This window comes from the organism of the source record quoted next, unplaced genomic scaffold (genome assembly GCF_019419815.1).
Source record: "Pyrus x bretschneideri cultivar Hongxiangsu unplaced genomic scaffold, Pyrus_bretschneideri_v1 Contig13, whole genome shotgun sequence".
Classification (NCBI taxonomy): domain Eukaryota; kingdom Viridiplantae; phylum Streptophyta; class Magnoliopsida; order Rosales; family Rosaceae; genus Pyrus; species Pyrus x bretschneideri.
Window position 1 is genome coordinate 5,657,474 of NW_025999424.1, and position 16,985 is coordinate 5,674,458.

The window sequence follows — 16,985 nt, forward strand, 5'->3', positions numbered from 1 at the left end:
ACTCAACGAAATCCAACAACATAGGGTTCCGGACCACTTAATGAAACCAAAAATACTAAGCGACTGCTTGTAATCTACTTAGACCTTTCATCTATACAATCAGTGCCTACACCACGAAAATGGTGCACCGGGTAACAAGAACTTGGATAAGCTGCAAAGCTCGTGTGAGTGACAATAATACAACATATATGAATCAATAAAAATAGACCATCGATCACGATTTATAAACTTCAAATATAAAATCTTATTTTAGGAAATCATAGTCAAGTCACTGAAAACTCCGAATAAGTCACCTAGACATCCAACAACTTTTCTAATTCCAACCACAAAGATTCTCAAAAACTATCGTTCATAAATACACTAAAAACTAGGGCTAGAGGGACACAGTTTGGCTGAAGCCTACATAAGTAACCAAACAGGAAGTGGCCCCTCATAGCGGATTAACCAAGCAGAGATACCCTGAAGAAAGTAACCAAGTAGGCAGTGACCCCCCATCGCGGATTAACTAAGCAGGACCACCCTTGAGAAGGTAATTAAGTAGGTAGTGACCCCCCATCATGGATTAACCAAGCAGGACCACCCCTGAGAAGGTAACCAAGTAGGTAGTGGCCCCCATCGCGGATTAACCAAGCAGAGTCACACCTACGAACTGTTAGGCAGTGATCACCCATCGCGGATTAACCAAACATGATCACCCCTACGTATGTATAGCCATAAGGATCACCCATCGCGAATTAACCAAGCATGATCCATAAATAGTATGGACCCTCATCGCGGATTAACCAAGCAGGACTATCCATGTACCATTGCTACATGGTGCAAACTCAGTGTCACCTAACCTCATGAAATTAAGGTATCAGTCCCCTACTAACCCTCACGTTTCTCAAACATTTCAAATATATATTTTAAAACACAATTCATAAACAATTCAATCAGGCAAGTCACATAACATTTCACAAAGTAGATCGATGGCAAACTTTATAAAAACAATTATTTAACATAAAACATAATTTAGAAATATATGCTGTATCCACAAAGTATACTAGCATGGGAGGTTTTCAGGGTAATAACTATATCACATGTATTAAAGTCACTTGCCGAGATAAGTCCGCAAAGCCTCACCGAGTCCCTAGCAATACTAATTTTAGTATTTCAGGCAGTTTTAGACAAGCTAACCAAAAGTCAACTTTCAGTCAACGGTGGGGTCCATAACTCTACGTAACTCGATCCAGAATATCCGTTCACTGATTTCCGATCTATAATTTTCCAAGAGTCTCATTTATCTTCTAGAACAATATCCTAAAATTCAGAATGATCCAACGGTCGGATCTTCGTCAATCACAATTCAAGTAGCGGTCAACGTTTGGTTTTACAAACTTAGAAATTCAATTTGGGAAGATATCCGTACATCGGATTCCCACGTATAATAACATATTAAAGTTTGGTATCAATCCAACGGTCGGATCGTTGATGCATATAATGATCAAGTGGTGGCCTTTATCAAAACTATGTTCAAACGATGGTATTTTCTTAATCGGAAGTCACATATGGAATCGGCCCACTAGCCGTGGCTGCCCCGACTCGCCGGAAAAATCAACTAATTCCAAAAATTACCAAAATTTATAGAATTGTAGATCTCAATGAGGGGATAAATTTTCATACCTGGGCCAAAGTCCAATTATGCCGGGAAGTGGCCTGAAAACTTCTTGATTCGCCGAAAACCCTAGAAATGGGTGTCCTCGATTCGATGCCAAAACGAACTCTAACGCTTCAACCAATGCATGGGCTTTGTTCCTGAGGTTGAGAGAAGTTTAATGGTGGTGGTAGTTGACAAAATTTGCTTCAGGAATGGCGGATCGCCGCCACGGGACCCTCAGCGCACCCGTCGCCGTTCTTCGCCAAATTGAGTGAAAACTCATCAAGTTTTGAGTGTAAAATCAAGAAGAAGGGTCATGGAGTTGATTCTAAGAGGTGTCCCAGCATAATTCGTCGAAAATTGGCCAGAAAACCATCGGATTTCATGGTTTCCGGCCGGGTCGGGTCGCAAGGAAGATGGGTTAGGGGTGATTTCGTGCTTCTCTCCCCTCTCTCTCGTCCCATCTTTTCCCCTTTTCTGATTAGGCCGTTTCCCCCTTATTTCCCTCATTTCCCTCATTTCTCTCTTCTGTCTCCAATCACAACCACACACGTGGCACATATCAACTCTCCAACAGATATGGAGCCTTCCAGATTAATAATTAAATTACCATTTTGCCCCTAACTTCGTTTGTTAATAACTCCAAATTACAAACCGTTTGCTGCCACGCGTTTCTATTGACATGTACTATCCAAATATGTAAAGAAATTTGAAAAATTATGAAAGGATCAAATACATCCTCGAAAATTCTTTTTTGTTCATTAAGGGCATTTTCATCATTTTACTTATCGAGAAATTTATACGCCGCAACTACAAACGCATCAAAACTACGAATACGAATATGACATACGAAATGCGTAATTTTAAATAGTGAAATCCAAGGACGGGATTTCACAACTCCACCCCATTCATCCTTTTTTTTTTTTTACTATTAGGAAGAGAAGAGAAAGCTCGAAATTATTATAATAATTTAGAGGAGGAGGGGATTTTGAACTCTGAACGCATGCGTAGAAACCCAACAGCCTATCTGCTACAATATTGGGCCATTCATGATCATCATGTATCATTTGTTACATATAATGCATAGACTTAAATTTATGTCATGTACTCATGCATGCATTCTCATATATCTTATTCAAAAACAACTATGCCATTTGTACCATATTCTCTATCTATATTGATGACCAGTTGGCGAATAAATGTAAGCCATGTCTACGTCTGTGGGAGCAACATATATAGAAAAAATGTGTTCATTAATAGATAGAAAAACTAATAAAAATGGTTTGAAAATATTGAGTTTTAACGATAAGAACAAAATAAAAGATAAAATAAATAGTACCAAAATTGACTTTTTAGTGTAAAAATATGATTTTTCGTTAAAGTAAATTGCAACGGAAACTTTTCGTTAAAGTTCCCATAAATAAATATGATTCTAGTTCCTATAGTTTGAGCAAAATTTCACTTTCAGTTGTAGTTTCAATTCTCGGGATTTCAATCTTTATAGTTTATTAATTGTTGTTGTTTGAGGACAATACCTTAATTGTGGTTTTGTTGGTCGCTACTAGTTATGTGACATATGTAAAGGTGGGTTGGTGTTTTTTATTTTCTTTTCGCAATCTCTAATTTTGACTTTTCAATGTCGTAACACAACGCACACGCTTCTCAATTCGCTAACTTCTTACAAAAAAAACTCTAAGAAAATCATTGTCCTTCAATCACACAATTATTAAACTACAAACCTAAATCACAACATTTTTTTTTTTTAACAAACAATACACCAAACGGACTAGCAATAATATGGTTCAAATTCGTCATTGACGATAATCCAACCTAAAACATTTCATTTACAAGTGAAGGTTGCAACAATTAAAGATCAATGTGAAACTTTACTTAAACTACAGTAATTAAATCATACTTATTGACCCATAAAGTGAAACGAAAATCTCAGTCTGCCAAAAAATAAAGCGGGCCGGTCCAATCCAATAATTCAACCCATTACAATTTTCTGTTTTGTATAGGTGCACCACACGGCACTTCTCACAAAACTACTGGCTCACAAATCCTTTCAAACACTGGATAAGCCCTTCCTTTCGTGGACCTCTTTCTCTCCCACACTTCTCACCAACAATTAATATATAAATTAAAATTCTAAAACCCACGAAATCTTCTCTCCCACTCCACCATGCTCAAAATTTTCCCGGAAAATTTTCAACGCTAAATTCTCTCTCTCCCCCTCCAATGGCGGCTGTTGCTGCTCTGTCTTTCTCGGCACTCAGTCAATTCTCTGATAGAAAATCGGTCGTCTCGTCCACTCGGAATTTGGCTTCCAACGCCGATGGCCTTCGATTCCGTACGAGCATTTCCAGCCATAACGGTGGAATTCGAGCTTCCAGTTCGAGCTCTCGCATGGTGGTTCATTGCATGGCAGGGTCGTCAGGTGGGTTTTTCTTGGTTACTTGTTTGGTGCCATTTAATCGTTTAAATTTGCTACATTTTCTCAGGAACTTGACTGGAGCTTTATTTTATATGTTTGCTGCCAAAGCTTGATTTATTTTTAAAAATATTGTGCATTGAACAATGTTTAAAGTATAATTAAGTTCGATCTAATTATATTTAATGCACTTTCTTTCTTTCCAAGTTATGGTCGTTTTTGTTTTTTGACGAACAACAAGATAATTACACTAAATTCATTTAACTACGAGCCGGTATTTGAACATGGATGCAGAGGGTGGAGTATGGCTAAACCTTTGTCTGCAAATTATGGTCTTTTTTGTTAAAAGTAGGAATTTTGACTTACAGATATGGAAATGAAGGATTTTCACTAATCATTTTGTGTAATCATGTGAAATAAGACTAATGGGTCCTTAATGAAGCTAACTATATTGCTAAATGTTCATATTCTTCAGCTGCTCAGCACCGGTTTTCCGTTTTATTTTCTTTATGTTTGAGTTGAATCAGAGTTTTTATTAGTCAAAGTTTTGTGCTTAGCATTTTTGGTCATTATGTGGTATGATTACTTGATTTGCAGATATTCCGACTGTGGCGGATACTAAGTTGAATTTTTTGAAGGCGTATAAGCGACCAATCCCTAGCGTTTACAACAGTGTCCTGCAGGAGCTGATTGTGCAGCAACATTTGATGAAGTACAAGAGGACATACCGGTATGATCCTGTGTTCGCTCTTGGTTTTGTCACTGTATACGATCAGCTCATGGATGGATACCCCAGCGATGAGGATCGAGTGGCAATCTTCCAAGCGTACGTTAAAGCGTTAAATGAGGACCCAGAGCAATACAGGTTTGTGACTTGTGTTTTCTCTTCTTCAGGGATCCGTTTTCTCTGTCTAGTGCCTTGCGTAACTTTTTCAAATGCAGCAATGTGGTATGTAAATTGAGACTCTGATATTGCAATGATGCAGTCCTTTTTGTGATAACTAAGGAAAATCCCATTAAGAAGATATTTTCTTTTCCAGTCATCAGAATCATACAAACTTCATAGTTCTACATCAGAATTTCCTAGTTTATGGCAGAAGGTTGACTGATAAAATAATGTGCTTAAGATGCTTTAGAAAAAGAAAACGAATCCTAATTTACATATGATCAATCTCTTTCTAATATGTTTGAGAAAGTCTCTATCTTTACTAGATAAGTTTCCATGCTAAGCACTACAGAATTGATGCACAAAAGTTGGAAGAGTGGGCTCGGGCGCAAACTTCCAGTTCATTAGTGGAGTTTCCATCCAGAGAAGGAAAAGTTGAGGCAGCACTGAAGGACATTGCAGAGAGGGCAGCAGGAAAAGAAAGTTTTAGCTACAGTCGTTTCTTTGCTATTGGGCTTTTTCGTCTTCTTGAGGTGGCAAAAGCAACTGAACCAACAGTGTTAGAAAAGGTTAGACTTTCCAGTCCTATGAACATTGCAACTCGATGGATATTCATCCAAGTGATTAGGTTACTGCTAGCTTGTTTGAGTTAATGATTGTTTGGATTAAATTATTGAATGGTCCTGCATGATGGTTGCAATGTTTGAGCATTTACACTTTGGTTTCTGTTCAACAGTTATGTGCAGCCTTAAACATTGACAAAAGAAGTGTGGACCGGGACCTTGATGTGTACCGCAATCTGCTTTCCAAGCTGGTTCAGGCCAAAGAATTGCTAAGGGAATATGTGGCCAGGTAACAAATCCCTCAGGATCACAGCAGTTAATGAATTCATAGCATTACATGTGATAGATAAGATAGACATGATAATAATCCTCAAATCGACTGATTTCGTAATCACAATTCAGACGACATCCACAAATTGACAAATTAACATCAAACCGGTTGATCCCCTATACCATCTAACATTAAATTTCATAGCTCCAGTTCGATTATCTATAGCTTAGTAGGAGTTTATGATTCAAGGACGGATAAGCTTTTGTGCTTACTTTCAATCATATTTGAATGCATTGAATTTGGCTTTCAGGGAGAAGAAGAAAAGAGAGGAACGGGTGGAAACACAGAAGGCCAGTGAAACAGTTGCGAAATGTTTGGGGGACTATAACCACGTTAGCCAGTAATCGAAGTGGTGGCTCCTTCAAAGCTGATCACTCTCCCCGAAGCTGAAGATCCCCAAATCTTTAAGGTTTTTTAGGTAGAGTTGGAGTTTTTACACTTGGGCAAGTACCGTTCATCAGCTTGTACGTTTGCAGTTTTAGTGTATTGCTTGCAGTGGTGATCCAGCAACAGCCTATGTACCGACATATCTTACATGCTTGTTTCTCATCAATTATCTTTAAGTTTTACGTAAAAGAAGTGTATTATAGCTTGTAACTACAATTCTCGATGTGCAAAATTTGGATCGAGTTCCCCATAGTAAAGCTAAATTTCTCATTGTCTCTCTGTCTTTCTCAAGACAACAACAAAAATGGCGTCAGCGCAGTCGCCAATTCTCGATTTAATTCAATGCTATTGGGTTTGAGAATAATTATTTGCATTCATTCACATAAATCAATCCTGCACAGCTAGATAACAGTGGGGTTGCTAAGTAGGAACCCTAGAAAGCAACCCGTCACAATACAATACTGATAGAAAGATCTTCCATGGCTTCCTGCTAGAAATGTTACGAAATTCCAAAAGAAATCTCACTTTCACAAGGGGATTTGGACGGGACTGAGAAACAAATTACTCAATAAGAAGTTAACTGAGGTGCGTAATATCAATCTCTTCCGGGAGCTTAAAGGTGTCTGCTGCACCAAACTTCTTATACTCTGCCGATTCACGAGTTTCTTCATCATCCCAATCCTCTTCCTCATTTCCCTCGCTGCTATGTGACTCAGGATTGTGAACGCCTTTAGACCTGCAGCCATGTCGAGCAAGAATGTTCACCTGGTGAAGGTGAGATATTTCAACCATGATAGTTTCATCATCGACTGGGAGGGGTTGCTTCCAGGGTTCCCCATCGATCCTCATGTACGTATGATCAATTACACCCTTGTGAAACTCAAAGCGAATACGGTGGGCCTATCATTGATAAAAAATATAATAGTGTGTAAATACCCACTGCTGGACGGTACAGTTGATTTATGAACATAAATCCAGCTTCTTGATCAAATACCTGGGCAAGACGAGTCCCATGTCCCTTCGGCGCAAGCAAAACAAGCCCATGCCATGCATCTCGAAATCCAACAACTTCAACAAGACCATCGTCTACATATGCTGGAGCAAAACCTCCCTGTAAAGTCATAATCCACCAAAATATGTTAGATTTGAGAAATACCAATATAAAGAGTATTTCAACTATTTATCTAAAACAAAAGGAGGAAAGGGGGAGTGTAGTGAACTAACATTATGCCTCCTAGCCGGGACTCCCCAAGGATTAAATCCACCAGAAAAGCTAGGCAAATTGAGGATCACAATTGACTTGATACTGGACATAGAAACAGAAAGTTTAATAAGACATAATTGCAAGGGGAAATCAAACGTAAATACATCAAGGTCCGGAGAGAAAACGGGGGGAAACAAGCAGTGCAAAGAAATTTGCATTGAGCAAGCAATGTACTTTGGAGGAATTTGGAGATCTTCCCATTGGCCATGGTTTTTCATGATCTTCACCTTTGCGAACTCCGCTATCGCTATGTTCCTATATCAAGAGAGATAATAAACTTCACATTCAGTAAAGAATGTTTTAGAAAGCGATTCCCTGCTGGACGGGCAACTCTCTAGATGCTCACCATGAAGTAGATTGAGAAGGAGAAGAAGAAAACCAGCCTTGTGAATGGGTAATCTTTGCATAAGTAGCCTGTATTTAGAATTAAAAAGACACAGGAGTAAGCATAGTTTACTGTATATGACACAGATAAAAATGAGCTAGAATACCCTGATCAACAAACAAGCAACCTTTTAGCTTATGTTATTATTATGAATTTGTTACAAGATCAAAATAGTTTTCATTCGTTTACTATGTGATGTCCATTAACACAATTGGGTTTTGCAGAAACTAAATACCTGATTGGTTAACTGATTTTTGAACTTTTCGGGATGCAGCTTTCGCTCGGTATGAAACGCATATGATACTTGAGCATCCATTCCTAAACACAACCACAAACATGTAGAGTTCATTTCAGAAAACACAGTTGAGTGAGAGAAGATATTGATAAACAATTAATCGGCTTATTTTGAATGTACAACGGTGGGACTTAAATGGACTGACAAAAGGAGAGATTTACTAGAATGATTAAGATAGCTTTGCAGATTTATGTTCAAAAATACTTGACAGGACTCCAAGGGAAGAACTCCTACCCATACTGAAGTAGTTCCAAAATCCCCCACGAAAGGTATGGCAGCCTTCCTGCAAAACACCGAAAGTTTGTGCCTATAAAATGTCCCCAAAAGTTTGTATCTAACAAGAAAGAGAAGAGCTTTGAGCTTAACAAAAGTAATGCAATCATTTAAAGTAACATTTTGACATGGAGCTTAGTTTTGCAAAGAAAAAATCAGCCACCAATAGCAAGCGGGCCCAGCTCCTGAAGCTTGACTTAGCAATAGCTGATTCTATCTGTCTGCTAATCCCTGAGACTGGTTCTTTTGGCTAATGAGCCAGATAAGTCAGAACTCTACTATATTGAGAATAGTGATAATTACCACGTTCAGCTCATTTGAATCAGAGACACGGCCAAATGCATGCAAAGAATGTGGTAGGTCAAGAGGCGCAATGGGATCACACGGACCTTCTTTTGGTGTCCTCATCCTCATGAGAATGTGCCAGCTATATCAGAATAAAGAAGGAAAAATAAAACTAGAACTTTTATTTACGGGAAAAATGAGAGGCAGCTGGTTAAAACTACAAATAAAATGCACTAATGACCTAACAAGAAAAAGGGTGAACAAATTAGTCATAATGATTCATCACTCCATCATATGGAAACAGGTAAATCTAAGATATACGAACAATAAAGAGTAGATTTAAAATGATGAGATCTGATCATTTGATACATCTAGAAACAGGGCTGTGAATCTACAGATGGTGAATTTACAAAGTTTAAGATGTGAAAGGAAACAATGATGACTGTCTCACCTGTCTATTTTCATTTCCTTGGCTCTCTTTACTTGGTCCAAAAAATGCTTCACAGATTGAGCATCTGTCCCAGGATTCTTCTTCCCCTGTATATTAGCAAACAGCACGTCATGCATGCACGATTCTAGCAATCAATTGCTGCATTTCTTACTACCATGACAATCACAAATTACATATAACATTTAAACTTCAATGATAAAATGGAGAAGTTTTCTCCTCAATTTACTGATATACACAAATACACACACACACACACACACACACACACACACACATATATATAATATCAATGAAAAAAGAACTACTGATATAAAAATATAACAAACACGTATATACACAGAAGTTACTTGACTCAGATTGTACATGATTTGCCTCGCTTCACAGTTAAGAAAGACAAGGGAAAAAAGTACAAGTCTTAAAAAGAGATGAGAGCAATCAAAGTTGTAACTACCGTCTGCCTGCATAATGTCAAAGCATATTGTAATTTGCATGCAGTACAACTCAACCAGTCTTCCAAATATGAAATATCCATTTTAAGACCACGAAGCCATCAGGACAGGAAATTCCTTACCCATCCAAATGCAAAAGGAAGATTGTTTCCAGTTCCCAGAGGTACTGTTGCTATTGGCGGCGAATGAGATAATCTGAGATCAGAAACAACTCCAAGAAGCCAACCAGCAGTTCCATCACCACCTGCAACCTAGAGGGGCAATTCATGTCAGAAACATGAAAGGGTAACATCACACGAGGTCATGAAAAATAGAAAATTCACACCATTAATGTTGATTTAATTCAACTCACAATGATTCTCAATCTCTCCTGAATCTTTGTAGCGAATTCATCCCCATTGTGCTTGAGCATTTCAAGATTCGCATAGATTCGGCTCAGCACCTTATCAGGAGCCTCTTGCCCCAAATCATAAACCTAAAAATTAGTTAGTTCAAGGTCAGGTTCATAAAAACTTCGAACTAAAACCCAAACGTTATATTCAACCAAATATTCAAAACAAGAAATCTAACAACATTCAACCCTATAGAAAGTACCTGATTTTCGTTTAGAAGGGAACGGTATGTTACAAGAAGATTCCCACCAAGCTGGCCACCGCTTTTGGAGTTGATAAACACTAAAACCGGACACTGCGGTACATCAGCAACATTTTCACTCTTTGATTCAGGCACTAGTACATACTTAGGAATTCTGAAATCCTTCAAGAAATCCTCCCCGAAGTGAGAATTTGCCAGTATGCCTCTTATCTGCATTACAAAAATTATAATCAGTAACCGCGAAAAGAGCAGTTTTCTACAACCAATTTGAATTCGTGTCCTCCCAAAATACAAAATTTCACAAAACTAATCCAATACCATGCAATTTCATTAGTGATTAATCCAAGGAAAAAAGGAATTTTTTTTTCATTGGTAGTGATAAACAAGTTGAAAGATTCAGTCTTTGCAGGATAAACATATATCAAATGGCACAAAAATTTACTCACAGAAAACCCATTTGGAAATACAATCAGAAAAGTGCTGGATATTCAATTTTGGCAAATGAAAAGTACAAAAAAATGGAAAATTTATCTAGTGAGTTGAGTAGAGTGAGCCTCTAACCATGATCCAAATAAGCTAGAAGAAAAGGGTATATAAACTACCCAGAAACTGGATCTGCGGGCGGTAAGTCGATGAAATCTCGGATTTCCAGAAGGCTTTCGGATCGAAAAGGATGAACCCAAAAGTGCAGAGGAAACGCGGAATAGTTGACTGGTTCGTGAGCTCAGAAGATTTTTATTTCGTCGTAGAAAACGCGAAGCGTGACCGCAGCCATTGAAACGTGTTCGAAATTATTGCGGGAGGAAGGGCAGGGAAAGTTTCTTGGATTGGAATTTACCGCTCGATCTTTTATTATCTACATGTCGATTTGAACGAGTGGGGGAAAAGTCCGATAGGGGAATCCTCTGTGCTTCTCCAATCGTTGTGAATGTGACATTGTGATTCATTTGTGGTCTGACGTGTCGGATTGGATTCCACTTGGAATTTTTGGTGGGGCCAATAACTTTGCTCATTTTTCCCACTAAGATTCCCACCCAATACTTGACAAAGTAAGTTACCTTTTGGGTGAACACGTTTATACAGTGTACTACTACCAACGGAATTGTCCACAATTGTATGCGAACGATTCGAATGTCCTAATTTTTAAGTCATATTTCAAATTTTATCATTTAAAAGATTAAATAAATGCGAACACATTTGCACATTCGTGAGTGTAATGTTACAAAAACAAAAAAAACAAAACAAAAGTGATAGCTTGCAATGTCGCATGTTTTGAAGTTTCATCAAGTTATGTTACTTCGTCACTACTCTTCTAAAAATTCTCCCATAGCGCCGTCTAGACGAAACCTAAGCGCTAGATGGCTGGTCACTGTTCTGATTAATGTCTAGGCGTTTGAAAATTAATAAAGAGCGTCTGGACCTATTGAGACACCCGTGCAGACCCACCTAAGTAACAACTCACCTAGAGAGAAAATATATAACTTTCATTTTTCATTTTATTTTTTCAATAAATTGTAAGAGACTTTTTGAATATTTAAATGAACACACATTATATGCTTGTTCTCCATGTTTTCATTATGTTCTAATACTTCATAATATATATGTCATTTTATTTTGTAGTTTATGATAAAATTATATATATATATATATATATATATTAGGTATAAACAGGCACTATTTACACGAAATATAATTTATTTACTTAAACCCGCCTAGTCCACCTAGGCACCCGCCTAACCTTCTAGACGCTAAACCCCAATCCGTCACCTGACTAATGCCTAACATTTTTAAGAACCTTGTTCGTCACTATCTCCATCTGCTCAAACCATCTAATTGATTTGTTACCAGTACGAGTGGCACATAGTGTTTGTTTAGAACCTCTTAATTAGCTAAATGGAGGTAAACATAGCGTGTCAACTAAAAAAATAAAGGAAAACTAATAAAAATAGCTTGAAAACTTTGAGTTATAACTATAAGGACAAAATAAATGGTAAAGTTAATAGTATCGGGATTGATTTTTTAGTGTAAAAATAAGGTTTTCCGTTAAAATAAACAGTAACAAGAGTTTTTCGTTAAAGTTTTCATAAAACAAAGATAAATGCACTCAAGCAAAAAATCAGCGCACGGTGAAGGCGAATGTTGATGAAGGTTCGTGCCAACCAACTTGGTGAAGCTGATGGAGTTGATCCCACTACGCTGGTGGAGTCAAATCAGACATGATGAGGAGGCAATTACCAATGCATTACCTTAACCACGTTTAATATCTGCAATCCAATCCCTCCATCCTTGACTATGAAAGCACTCCCATTACACATATGAAGTTTGAAAGGCATTAAACATACGTGACCTTAAATATAGGGTATATATTTGTACCAACCAAACCACTTCCATAATTTGACTGTCATTTGATTCCCATGACACAATATGAAATCAAGAATTTATGCAATTCATGTTATCTTGGCAAGATGAAACTTGTGTTTATAAATATTTCTACTCTTTTTTTTTTTGGGTGAACAATAACCCTTTATTACTTTGATTTGTAGTATTGTTAGCTAAGCTAGTCTAATGGCTTGCACATTTAAGATCCTAGAGCAATGCAAGGTCTCTCCACCAAAAGATTCAGTTCCCACAACCTCTCTTCCCCTCACATTTTTGGACATACCTTGGCCTGGCTTGCTACAAACCTGTCCAACGACTCTACTTCTATGAATCCCCTCACCCATCTCATCATTTCGTACAAATTCTCCTTCCATCACTTAAACACTCTCTCTCCCACACTCTCCAGCACTTCTTCCCGCTCTCTGGAAACCTCACTTGTCCCCCTCCTCCCTCCATGCCCTATGATAGGATTTTTAGGTATCTGCGCAAAGAGGTTAAAATCACACAAAATACTTGCAAGAGAACAAGGTTATTGTAGTATAATACGGCTCAAGTAAGGTCGTTCTCCGTAGGGATTATTTAAAACAAATTATGAAAAACCAAAATTTTATTTAATTAATTATTTGCAAACAAAGATTGGAAAATGTTGATTTTGAATTTAAAAATAACATAAACGAATTTTAATAAAAGTAATTTAGGGAAAGCAACTAATAACCAATTAAAAAGGAAACAAACCAAAGAGAGAAGGTTTTGAGAAACAAATTTGGAAGGGCACTATGGTTCCACCATCCCCTTAACAATCCTATGTAGATTTACTAATTACTTATGAATTATTCATGCAACTTTGAAGGATAGGTTTTCCTTATGCATATTCTACTTGTGGCATTCAAGCTAGAACGTATATCAAACATGCAATCCGTCTGCGGCATTCAGATCAAATATAAACATGCATGACTCATTATGTTTTGTGAAAACCTTTTGAAAAACTATGCAACCCCTACGACGTGGCATTCGTTGTAGGTGAAATTACAACTATCAATCACTAGAAGCAATACCCAATTCCCTGGTGACATTCCAACTGAATTGCATCCAATTACTTATCTAAACATCATAATTGTTGCGAATCATTAAGACACAAAGACAGTTTAAAACTCAGTGATTAATAATTCAAAGCATGCATGCATAATATCATAAGCAATTAAATAAAAATTACATATTCATACTAAGGCTCATGGTTTTGCCCTAGCAAAAGAAAATTAGCTACGCATACTCATAATTAAAATCAACATAATTGTATTAAAATATAGAAAGGATGAAAACACCTAAAAGTATAAGTCTTGAAATCTCTTAAGCTTTAGCCCCTCAAATCTTGCGTGCCTTCTAGCTATGGCTGGCCAAAAAGGCTTATTTATACTACTCTAATTAAAATCCTCCTAGTAAAAGGTTTTAGAATCAAACTAGGAAACCAACTAAATCGAAATAAAATGGAAAACATAATCCTAAATTGACTTGGTAAATTCACCCAAAAATCTGCACAGCCACGTTTTAGACCCAAATCAGCTCCAAAACTAATCCAAAATAGCTGGATTTAAAGCTTGGACTATTCTGAACACTTCTCTAGAAGGCTACGAACCCATCCAAGATCATCTTAGGCTCCAAAAACGTCACTTTCCAGCAACGCGCATTGCTCTTTTAATAAATCGCCAGAAAATAACCGCTTGGTAGAAAAATCCCAAATTTTGATACGAACAAGCCAAGAGACACACGAACGTCTGCTAATTTGAATTACTCCAAAATTCATCCATTTGATCATATTTCGCTCCAGAAGAAGTCGAATGTCCTATATTAAAAATATAAAGCAAAGTATCAAAATTCTACCAAAATAATTACCAAATTATACTAAGAATAGAGTAAAATATGTAATATAATATTGACTCATCACCTTACATCCACTACGCTGCCAATGAGTCTTCTGTCAAATTCACCATTGTTGAGTCCACTGCCAACTTCACCCATCTTATAGGCAACCAAGCAAGACATATCCAAGAATTCCATCACCTTGTTCCCCATTTGCCCAATTTTAATAATTTGGACTCTTATTCCAATTCCAATGACAACCACATTTGTACTTCCTATTCTTGCATTACAAGCAACAATTTTCCCAAACTCTGGCTTATGCATTTCCATAGCGTATAGCCATGTTGTGGATGGACGGACTGCTAATCATTTCATGAAATGTTGGGCTTCCGTTTAAAAGTCAGGAGGAGACTTATCTTGTATACATGAATCAGTGAATCACCTCCTATCTATGATAGAGATTTGATTAGAACTCCAAAAGATTATGAGCCGATTTTGTTCAATCAATACATCGGTTTTAGATCAACATGGAAAAATCATGGCAAGGGCAAGCCTTCTTCCATTTTCGTATACAATTTTCGTGCAACATTTGTACTAGGAAGAGAAAATATTCAAGCCCTGAAACAGTTTGTCTTGACTCAATGCAAGAATTGCAATGAACGAACCCCAAAGCGGTTGAAAAAATTTGTGGTCACATGTGGTTTTGTGTGGGTATGCTTGATGAAGGCACTAGATGGTAGAGAAACCGCGATGACTTCAATGAAGGGTGATGACCTCTTACGCATAAGGTTTGCAGCAGATATCCGAGGCCTCTTTCAAAGTCCAGTGCCCATCACCTATTTCGGAAACTGCTTGTCAGCATGTTATGTCGCAGAGAAAAAGCGAGAGATAGTGGCGGAGTATGGGATTGTTAAGGCCGTGAAGGCCTTGGAGGGTGCAATGAAAAATGGACATCTTGAAGGGTTAAAGAGGATGGTTCCGTCTCAAGGGAAGTTAGTTGTAGCAGAAAGTGGTGTAGCCATTGCTAGATCGCCAACGTTGGGAGTTTATGGGCTGATTTTGGATGGGGAAGAGTAAAGAAAGTGGAGGTGGTTCACTTTGTTAATTCAACAGTTTTTTCTCTTGCAGTGAGTGGAGATGAGGAGGAGGATGGCATTGAGGTTGGTTTGGCGCTACCAAGGGCTACAATGGATGCATTTACTTCTTTGTTTGAACAAGGTCTGCGAATTTTCTGCTAAAATATGGATGCTTTAATTTCATTTACATTTGAGAGAAATTTTAGTGTGTGACAGAGGTACAAAAAAATAATCAGTCATGCAATATTTCTTGGGGGCATTTGAGCATGATCCTTTTGGATCATCTCCTTGAATGGAGTCTGGTTCTTGGGTTTTGCTTTCTTAGGGTTTTTATATATATATATATGGGGGCTTGGCGCTGTTATGGTGCTGCCGTTAGTGCCTCATGGTGGTTGATGCGACGGTCTTCATAGCAATGGCTGCTAGGATGAGGGTTTTTATGCCTCTTTGTTGGGCTTAATGTTTAGGGTCATTGCCTTATGTTTTCTGGTTTGTTATTTGATAGGCCTAATTGTGGGTTCTATGCTTCTATGACTATTTTAGCACCTCTGGATTCCTTTTTTGTGGACCTTAATACGCTTGAATTGAGGCTTGTTTCTGATGCCTTGACTCTGCATGTTCTTAATGAAATATATTGAAAAATTGGCTAAAATGATTATAATTTAACTCTCAATTTTTGCTTACCAATATTAAATATTGACGATTGAAAGATGAATTCTGGAGTCCATCCAGTTTTTGAGAGAAATATCAAAAAGTTTGTTTGGTTAATGATTGAAAGATGAATTACAAATCGACTTAAAAAGACATAAGCACTACACTGGGGAAGCTCAGGAGCCTTGGGAAATTAAACAACATGAATTTAGATGAAAATTTAAAAAGTCTGAAATTTATTACAAACTTTATTTTGTAGTTTTAGAAGTCTAAATCTTCGGATGGCCTTAACAAAGGGGCCCCCAATATAATCATGAGTCTTGTTCTGCTCGCAATTCTCTTATAAAACGAGCATCCAATTCTGACACCAGAATATTTCTTGCTGCCTTTTTTGTGACCATATTGATTGAATCCAATATTTTCCAACTTTAGCTTTTTTTTTCAAAATTTGAAACATTTTATTTTCTTTACATTTCTCCATCAGATTTGACCCATATCTTGTCTTACATCTGATTCCTCTACTTGAAACGATCTTGATAGCAGTAGACTACAACTCCCTTGTAAAGCAAATAAATTCTTCAACTCGAGAAACCCCAACTTTCAGTATACTTAGGTGAAATAATCACAAAATTAATTCCATAAACAAGATTAAAATATGCCAATCAATAATCAAAATATTTTTCCTTCCCCAATGTTCTTGTTTGGTCAACAATGGAATTTAACTCCAATTTATTAGATTGTTGATTCTTCATAGCCATAACATTTAGAATCACCCATACCTTGAATATTTGA

General features: G+C 37.4%; 2 protein-coding genes and 1 pseudogene across 3 annotated transcripts; 2 read left to right on the top strand and 1 right to left on the bottom strand.

Moving 5' to 3' along the window:
- Positions 1-3,874: 3,874 nt before the first annotated feature.
- LOC103942051 (protein THYLAKOID FORMATION1, chloroplastic) lies at positions 3,875-6,509 on the top strand. The gene is made up of 5 exons (XM_009352246.3): positions 3,875-4,073; positions 4,665-4,932; positions 5,306-5,522; positions 5,690-5,805; positions 6,098-6,509. The coding sequence occupies exons 1-5, from the start codon at positions 3,875-3,877 to the stop codon at positions 6,189-6,191; spliced, it is 894 nt and encodes a 297-aa protein (XP_009350521.1). The 3' UTR covers positions 6,192-6,509.
- Positions 6,510-6,587: 78 nt separating this feature from the next.
- Positions 6,588-11,132, bottom strand: LOC103942056 (diacylglycerol kinase 5). 2 transcript variants are annotated; one of them, XM_018646128.2, is made up of 13 exons: positions 10,792-11,132; positions 10,231-10,440; positions 9,989-10,111; positions 9,759-9,887; positions 9,188-9,273; positions 8,755-8,878; positions 8,413-8,461; positions 8,119-8,201; positions 7,845-7,912; positions 7,673-7,753; positions 7,459-7,540; positions 7,229-7,345; positions 6,588-7,134 (listed from the first exon to the last, which is right to left on the bottom strand). In XM_018646128.2, exons 1-13 carry the CDS (start codon positions 10,792-10,794, stop codon positions 6,811-6,813), a joined length of 1,479 nt encoding a protein of 492 aa, XP_018501644.2. In that variant the 5' UTR covers positions 10,795-11,132; the 3' UTR covers positions 6,588-6,810. The 2 variants fall into 2 exon arrangements, with proteins under 2 accessions (XP_018501644.2, XP_048435076.1); XM_048579119.1 differs by having other exon boundaries at positions 10,677-11,132.
- A 1,663-nt stretch (positions 11,133-12,795) lies between these two features.
- On the top strand, positions 12,796-15,704 carry LOC125475008 (annotated as a pseudogene).
- Positions 15,705-16,985: the final 1,281 nt, after the last annotated feature.

Coding starts and splice junctions, on each gene's coding strand:
- LOC103942051 (XM_009352246.3), top strand. CDS start 3,875: ATGGCGGCTGTTGCTGCTCTGTCTTTCTCGGCACTCAGTCAATTCTCT. Junction 4,074..4,664: donor TTGCATGGCAGGGTCGTCAG/GTGGGTTTTTCT, acceptor CTTGATTTGCAG/ATATTCCGACTGTGGCGGAT. Junction 5,806..6,097: donor CTAAGGGAATATGTGGCCAG/GTAACAAATCCC, acceptor TTTGGCTTTCAG/GGAGAAGAAGAAAAGAGAGG.
- LOC103942056 (XM_018646128.2), bottom strand. Junction 8,202..8,412: donor TTGGAACTACTTCAGTATGG/GTAGGAGTTCTT, acceptor GGTTGTGTTTAG/GAATGGATGCTCAAGTATCA. Junction 7,346..7,458: donor TCCCGGCTAGGAGGCATAAT/GTTAGTTCACTA, acceptor ATGACTTTACAG/GGAGGTTTTGCTCCAGCATA.